General features: G+C 41.4%; 1 protein-coding gene across 1 annotated transcript; it reads left to right on the plus strand.

The window, feature by feature from the left end:
* Positions 1-2,995: 2,995 nt before the first annotated feature.
* Positions 2,996-7,306, plus strand: LOC311081100 (uncharacterized protein). The gene is made up of 2 exons (XM_084111508.1): positions 2,996-5,135; positions 5,664-7,306. Exons 1-2 carry the CDS (start codon positions 4,892-4,894, stop codon positions 6,428-6,430), a joined length of 1,011 nt encoding a protein of 336 aa, XP_083967634.1. The 5' UTR covers positions 2,996-4,891; the 3' UTR covers positions 6,431-7,306.
* The last annotated feature ends 1,712 nt before the right edge of the window (positions 7,307-9,018 follow it).

A 9,018-nucleotide genomic window follows, 5' to 3' on the forward strand; every position in this document is an offset into this window, starting at 1 on the left:
GCGCAACCTGCGCTCGTTGAGAGCAGTGCATGTGCCTGGGCTCCACCCACTTACGCCGCACCTGTCTCTCGATCCTCTCTCCCGTCACAGACTTCGCTAGATCACGCCCCCCTTGCCACATAAACCTTACTTTTCTTAATGAAATAAAAGCATGTCATTAAATGCAACATTTATAAAAGTAGAACTTTACCTCATCCATGAACATGATTTTTCGATTCCCGTCTGACTGATTTACATCCACAGTGGAGTTGAAAACGACAGTTCCCATCATTCCATTCTCCTTCACATCCTCGCCGTTGTTGTTGTTTGGAATGTAGCCCCCTCTAGCGGCAGAAAATCTTGCATATTGTACCTTTAAGGGCCGTTCACACCAATAACGATAACTATATTTGCATCCACACCAACTAACGATAACAGTCTGTTTATTCTAAGCTCACACGCTGCGGTTTCAATGTGTGTACAACGTCATTGAACATGTTTTTGCTGTTCTTATTGCATTTACACGGCTTTAAATCATGCTATGTCCTCAGCATGCTATGTTTTGAGTGAAGCTAGTGTAATCGATCTAATAATCTAATAGTGAATTTAGCTGACGGAGTCAATATAGTGGAATAAAAACAACACCTAGTCTTTTCCACCGCAACTTCAAAGGAAGCAAGAAAATGTTGTCGAAACAAGCACTGGATACTTGAGGTAATACTTCTCACCATTTATTCAGAAGGTATGAACAATTGTTTTCATGTCCATTTTCTTGAAAAGGGGCTTGACCTGTCAAACAGTGGTGGATTTTCTGTACCTCGTCGATTAACTTCACCACAATGTCGTCTGCCATTTTAAATGCGCGCGAGCCCTTTAAATTCAAGTGGATTATGATTGGCTGTCAGTGTTTTATCATTCGACAGCTGAAAAAATCATTCTGAAAGTGATCTCAACAATATCGTTCCTAATATCTTTATCGTTATAGTTGTGGTGTGAACTCTGCTATTCTTAAATATGGAGAACGATTTTTAATCTTTATCGTTATCTTTATAGTTATCGTCCTTGGTGTGAACAGGCCTTTAATTTTCTTACAATTGTGAATTTACAGTACATCTCAATTATGACTTTATAACTCGCAATTGTGAATTTATATCATGCAATTCTGACAGAATTGTGAGATAAAAATGTGCAATTACCTTTTCTATTTTTTATTCAGTGGCGTAAACAAGGTTCCATAGCACCAGCAGGCAATTGAATGAGAAAATTTGTTTGGTGTTCTGTTAACTAGGTGCATTACCTTTGGGGATCTAGCATACATTTTGTTGGTTTTGATGCTTTAAATGTCTAAATGTGTTGATGTCTTTGGCTTTGTGTCATTAAACATGACTTAACTTGTATTTACCTTTTTCTGCCGTAGATCTGATGACACTGAAAGAGGAGAGTAAAGTACTGAATGAAATGAAAGATCATGATTTGATAACTGGAGAAAAATATCTTGGTGGCTCACAGACTGAAAATACTTCCTCTCAAAAAAACGTTAGAAGGAAAGTACCTAGAAGTTTTTTCACCTGCTTTCAGTGTGGAAAGAGTTTCAGTCACCATGAAAAGCTTAAAGTCCACATGAGAGTTCACAATGGAGAAAAGCCTTACACCTGCCAACAATGTGGAAAAAGTTTTGCTGAAAATGGAAGCCTTAAAGTTCACATGAGACTTCACACTGGAGAGAAGCCTTTCACCTGTCAACATTGTGGAAAGAGTTTCACTCAAAGTGGAGCCCTTAAATACCACATAAAAACTCATACCGGAGAAAAGCCTTACACCTGCAAACTGTGTGGAAATAGTTTTATAGCAGAACCAAGCTTTAGGTGTCACATGAACATTCATACAGGAGAGAAGCCTTTCACATGTGACCAGTGTGGAAAGAGTTTTACACGTAAAGTAACCCTTAATTCCCACATGAGAATTCACTCAAGAGAGAACATTTTGACATGCCCTCAGTGTGGAATGATTTTTACATGTAAAAAATCATTTGAATCCCACATGAGAGTTCACACTGGAGAGAAGCCTTACAACTGCAAACTGTGTGAGAAGAGCTTCTCACAAAAAGGATATCTTGGGTATCACATGAGAATTCACACTGGAGAGAAGCCTTACACATGTGATCAGTGTGGAAAGAGTTTCAGACAAAAAGTAACCCTTAATAAGCACGTGAGGATTCACTTAAGAGAGAACCGTTTTATATGTCATCAGTGTGGACAGAATTTCACAGACAGGAAACAGCTTAAGAAGCACGTAATAACTCACATTGGACAGAAGCCTTTCATGTGTCATCACTGTGGAAAGAGTTTCACACTTAAAGGAAACCTCAAGACACACACGAGACTTCACACTGGAGAGAAGCCTTTTACATGTCTTCAGTGTGAAAAGAGTTTCATATATCAAAGAGACTTGAAACATCATTTGCAAAGTCATTCTGGAAAAAAATTGCAGTGTTCAGAGTGTGACGAGGTTTAGAAAAGGAGCAATTTCAAACACCTGCTCATTCACTCTGGAGGAAGGCAATTTAATTGTGATCAATTTAATAAAAAAATCTTTTGCCATTACACTTTCAGATACACCTGAAAAGTCACACAGATTTGAGACCCTATTTGTGTTCTTTGTGTGGTAAGAGATTTAAATGGCTCTGCAGTTTAAAATGGCAGGTGACGCTCCTACAAAGCTTGAACATGTCTTTTTTATACTTTGCCTAATTTTTGATTAATACATTGTAGAGCAACAACAGTTCATGAATAATCTTGTACTAATGCCTGAACTAATAGCTACTTGAACATGAACTCATGTTAATTAACATTAAAGGGGTCATATAATGCCATTTTTGTACAAGCTAATATGATTCTTTAGGGTCTAAATTAAAAGTTTGTAATATACTTTAATTAAAAATTCTCATTAGTATTGTAAGAAAAAAACACTAATTTTACCTGGTTAAAAACAGCTCTGTTTTCAGCACGCTGTTTAAGTGCATGTGTCTTTAAATGATAATGAGCTTTGCTCACCCTGCCCCTCTGTTCTGTGGGCGTTTTGCCCAAGCGGCAACATTCTAATCTGAAAAATGAAGCCTACCCGGAAGTGCGAAAAACTGCAATACATCGAAAATCCGCTAGAGGGAGGTCCCAAAAGGGAGCAAATGTCTATAGACCACCATGTTAAAATGTCCGTTTTCACAGCATAAATTCATGTTTTTACAGATTGGTCCCATGGACTTTTATTGTATTTTTCGATAGGTTCCGAGTGCAACTGTGAGGGGGGTGAATTTTTTTCTAACTCGTTAGTTTAGATCGTATTTAGATATAAAATGTATGACAAATAAGGGCGTGGTTAAGTTTGATTGACAGCTTGATTGACAACTGATAACGAGCATAGGCTGCGCCAAGGAGAATGACAACATAAGAAGCGCCATTTTTTAATATACAGTTGAAATATAATACTACTGTTTCTGTATCATGAAATGTAGTTTTAAGAGTTTTTCAGGCGAGAATGTAGTTGTTTAAAGCTCAAATCTGTGGTTTATTTATAAAGATTTATGAAAATTTTATCCAGTTGTGAGATGCAGGTGATCACCGGGCGCTCGGCGCTCATGTACCCCGCCTAGAACAGCCTTTCCTCGGCTAGTCGTTCTGACGTTTGCCGCTGACTCTGGCGTCTCTGTAGTGGTTAAACATGAGATATAATTCGTCTTGTGTATATCTAACGGGCGATTTTTGGTCTCGTAAATCTATAATTTGTTCCCTGGCCAATCGTTTTGGCTAAGGGGAAGTTTCATAACTTTATAAGCTATTTAACTTTACCGTTGTATGGTTAGACTAGAGCGCTGACTTTGTATGTTTGACTGAATTGTTTGCTTTATTTGTATAGCTTCTTGTAACTTTACCTTTTACTTATACTTTTATAATAGCTAATATTGATAAAACTGAAATTTAACAAAAAGAGACTGGGTTGAGTTTTGTCATTTTAAATTTTAATACAACGATATGATCTGTAATGTTGTTTACTGCAACATCTGTTGTTTAGTACAAATGCACATATTGCCTGGACCATATTAAAATGTTTAATATTTTTATATTATATTTAAAACGAAAAGAGGCAGGTTTGTGTTTTATATTTCGTTTTGTTATAAATAGGCTAATGTTATGCAGTGAATATAATCAATATGCGTTGCCTGAACCACATTTGTGTGGCTATAATGTTTAAGATTTCTTTAAATGAAAACGAAAAGAGTTAGTATGGTGTTTTATAACATATTTCGTTGCCTAAAATATACAGAGATAACCGGAGTAGTAGAGCGAGCTGAGTGACGCGCGCTGTTCTGGGCGGGGTTAGGATTTCCCAAGATTTTCCAAGATGGCGCCGCCCATACCCCCCATAAACGGCTTCAAAACCGTTCTTCAGAAAGTCTATGGGTGACGTCACAGACGCTTTGTCCATATTTTTTACAGTCTATGGTTTTGCCACAACAACACACATGGAGTGTTGCCTTGACAACAGTTGAGGGTAATGTTATATTTTGAAGAATGGCAGCGGGAGTCTCTGAGGACACTGTGCAACCATATCAATTTGAACCGGAGTTGGAAAACAGGACGTTTCTGAATGGTTGGTTAACGTAATGTCACTTTGATCTATCTTTGTATGTACCGGCAGGGTAGAGTAGTGAGATACGAACGCTATGTGTTTACAGATGTATTGAGAGTGAGGAGTTGTCGTCATGGTACAGAGCCCCTCCCCTCGATATCACGGTATCTCGCGGGGTCCTCACCCTCTCCGCCATGTTGGCAGGATTCCGGCCAAAACATGATTGTTTACGTGTGTTGTTAAGTCTGTAGTAGAGGAGGTTCTCGCAATTCCGCACTGTTTTACCATGCCTGGAAGTCACTGCTGCGTTAAAAACTGCTCTAGTACCTCACACAATACATATGGAAAACATAGGAACAATGGAATACAATTTTTTAGGTTACCGAAATGGACACAGCATCAGGGAGAGCAAGTCTCTGACCTGACGAGGAGACGCCGGATTGCTTGGTTGGCTGCAATAAGAAGAAAGGACCTTACTTTCGATCTCACCCCCCAGTCGATGAGAGTGTGTTCTCTGCATTTTCACTCGGGTACGTTCTATAAAAAATTGTTGTCTCTTAAAGCTACGAAGTGTAGGTTACCTAATGTTGTTGCAACTGTTGCCTCTTCGAAAATGCTCAATGGCCAACCATTAATGTTAACTAAAAAGTAGTTGAGATTCTGCTCATGACATTATGCTACCTTGTTGGTGGAATATTGTTGGTGGAATATAGTCGCTGTAGTGCGTTTGTCTCTCTCTCTTTGTTCTCTATACCAGTGGTTCCCAACCTTTTTTTGTCTTGTGTACCCCCTGAGCCCTTTTGTCATACCATAAGTAGCGTTACCCTCTCAGGCTTTATCTTTATTTTGCATGTGTTCTGCGATGGATTTGCCAGTGTAAAGCATTGATTACATCGATTTTTTCATAATCTAATTATTCTGTTGTAGGTAAACCATTATATGAGATTATGAGATGACTAAAAAATAGTTGAGATTCTGTTCATGACATTATGCTACCTTGTTGCCAGTTTAAAGCATTGATTACATAGATTTTTCATAATCTAATTATTCTGTTGTAGGTAAACCATCATATGAGATGTTGGAGAACCACCCTGACTGGACACCATCCCTGCGGTTAGGCCACAATGATGTTAAAGAAACAGATGGAGCGAGATATCAGCGGCAAGTAAAGCGCAGGACCCAGCATCTGGAGCGGCCGCCACCGCCAGCCCAGTACCAGCAGTTGCCATCGCCAGCCCAGGACCACCAGCAGTCGCCACCGCCAGCCCAGGACCACCAGCAGTCGCCACCACCAGCAGCCGCCACCGCCAGCCCAGGACCACCAGCAGCCGCCACCGCCAGCCCAGGACCACCAGCAGCCGCCATCACCAGCCCAGGACCACCAGCAGTTGCCACCGCCAGCCCAGGACCACCAGCAGCCGCCATCGCCAGCCCAGGACCACCAGCAGTCGCCATCGCCAGCCCAGGACCAGCAGCAGTCGCCACCGCCAGCCCAGGACCAGCAGCAGTCGCCACCGCCAGCCCAGGACCACCAGCAGCCGCCATCGCCAGCCCAGGACCAGCAGCAGTTGCCACCGCCAGCCCAGGACCACCAGCAGCCGCCAACGCCAGCCCAGGACCACCAGCAGCCGCCATCGCCAGCCCAGGACCAGCAGCAGTCGCCACCGCCAGCCCAGGACCACCAGCAGCCGCCATCGCCAGCCCAGGACCAGCAGCAGTCGCCACCGCCAGCCCAGGACCAGCAGCAGCCGCCACCGCCAGCCCAGGACCAGCAGCAGCCGCCACCGCCAGCCCAGGACATGGAATGTGGACTCTGCACATCTAGACGAGATGTTATCAACAATCTTTTGGAAGAAAACAGAGCTGAAGTGGGAGCTTGATGAGTACCGGATGAATGAGAACTTTCTGAGTGGTGATAACACTGTGAAGTATTGCACGGGGCTTCCAAACTTTGCATTGTTCCAGACACTTCTACTCACCCTCACTCCATATCTGCCTCAAGGTAGGATGAAGAAGCTCTCAACCTTCCAGCTTGTCCTATTGACATTAATGCGCCTCAGACTAGACCTTCCAATACAGCACCTCAGCCATCTGTTTAGAGTACATAGGACAACAGTTGCCGATGCCTTTCACCATACCCTTGGAGTGATGTACGCACAGCTGTGTCCATTGGTGCACTGGCCAAGCAGGGAATGCTTATTGACCAGTATGCCACACCAGTATGTGGAGTCATTTGGGAAAAATGTGGCTGCCATTGTGGACTGCTTCGAGGTGTTCATCGAGAAACCCTCAAATGTACTGGCAAGGGCACAGACTTTCTCTCAATACAAACACGCATACACCATGAAATACCTAATTGTGACCAGGGTGTCATTTCCTTCATATCGAACGTGTGGGGTGGGCGCACAAGTGACAAGCATATAACTGAGCAAAGTGGTTTCCTGAACAAACTGTTACCAGGTGACATTGTGCTGGCAGATAGGGGCTTTAATATAAGAGAAAGTGTGGGCATGATGTGTGCTGAAGTGAAAATACCTACATTCACAAGGGGTCGTGCACAGCTGGAGGCGAAAGATGTGGAGGAGACTAGGGCCATAGCACATATCAGAATTCACGTGCAAATTCATGTGCAAAAGTGTTGTTTGAGTGCCTTGTTCATTACTTTTTAATTTCTTTGAAATAAATGCTTGAAACAACTTGATATGGCTTAATATTTATTGAGAACTGAATATATATATATATTTTTTATATATGGGGGGGGGGTGTAATCTCTTGGAAAAGTTAACAGTGCAAAAGAACACAAAAACAGTGCAAAGTATAAATTCAAAGTATAAATATTTCCAGCATGTAAATATGGATTATTAGTTTATTTTAATCATTATTAGTGCAAAAGAACAGAAAACATACAAACAAAAAAACACTATTCAGCACAAGAAGGGCCAACGCAACGCTGTTTTCACCACCTGGAGGCTTGTAGATGGCCAAGTCCTGCACCCAGCCACAGCAGAAAGCCTCGTAACTTTCCAAAGACTTGTGGCTTTTAAACTCCTGCATTGTGTAGTAACTTACACCAAAAACAAGATAATTCAAGATGTCCATATATGTGCATGGAGGTAAATGGCCCAGGTCTCTGTGCCATTCCGCTGCAGGGAGCTCGTATGGGTCGATATTTTGGATGCCTGAGAGCTTCTCCAAATACTGCTGTTTTGCGCTTGGTGTGAGCTTGTTCCTGTCAGGTCCCTTTTCTTTCGCCTTATCTTTTTGCATTGCTTTACTTTCTTCCTTTTACTTTCTCGTATTCGTAGATCCGTCTCTGTCCCACCGAAATAATAAATGCGCAAAAATTAAAGAGCTCTGGAATGTTTAGTCGCGCCTCTGTGAAGTTCTGAAGGCGTTGCCCCTGGCAACCGATAGTGTCTCCTACCGTCATGGCCGACCGGCTCAGACCCTGCCCAAATCGGCACGGGACTCCTCACTCTCAATACGTTCATTGACAGATTGATGTTACAGCTAATGGCAGGGTTCCCGCGGGGTCTTAAAAAGTCTAAAATTCTGAACTTCAAATTTAAGGCCTTAAAAAGTCTTAAAAACGGCCAGATTTTCATCCGCGGTCTTAAATCCGCGGTCTTTTGCGCGCTCAAGTTCGTTCAAATGTAAGCGTGCTCATAATAGAAGCGACGCGCTCGTTTTTTCCAGGCGCTGTCTGAAAGCTCAGTCAACAGGAATGATGGGGGTGCACCCAAACACTACGGGTGGCGTTCTCTTCTCCGTAAATAAATCTTGTAGCAGAGCTACAGCAAGCGTTTCTCGGTGGTGGGAAATCCATTAGCCACTAAAACTTTTTTGTCATTGTGGAGACGCAGGGCATGGTTGCAAAGCAACGACAGACGCCACGGGAAAATCGGACCTAATTTTACTATTAATAATAAAAGATAAGCTAAAGTGCATTGTAAATGTCAGTAATTTATCTTTTTGGACTCATTCTTTTTATAAAAAAAATATTTAAAGTCTGAAATATGTGAGGTTTATCTTTTTATAAAACCTTTTTTGTCAAACCTTTATTTTAACTTGTACATGTTAGTATATAACATGCAAGACACAAATATTCATTTTTAATGGAAATTTATTTGTTATTTGCTGGTTTTCGACATAAAACATGGTGAATTGATTTCATTGTGTAGTATTTGTACTTTTTGAACAGGATTCTGTGATAACCATGATCATTTTTGTCACTATAATCATGAAATTAAATGTTCATGCCATTTCATCTCTAGTCATGATAAACTAAAATCAACTAATTATGTGTTTTTTACAGTATAATATGCAAAGTACAATTTTCTATAAAAAAAAAAAATTTGATTCTGTTCTTTTCTCTGACGCGTTGTTGGGTGTGGAAGGTTACTAATGTGATTT

This window comes from Abramis brama, assembly GCF_963993115.1.
Source record: "Abramis brama genome assembly, chromosome: 4".
NCBI lineage: Eukaryota > Metazoa > Chordata > Actinopteri > Cypriniformes > Leuciscidae > Abramis > Abramis brama.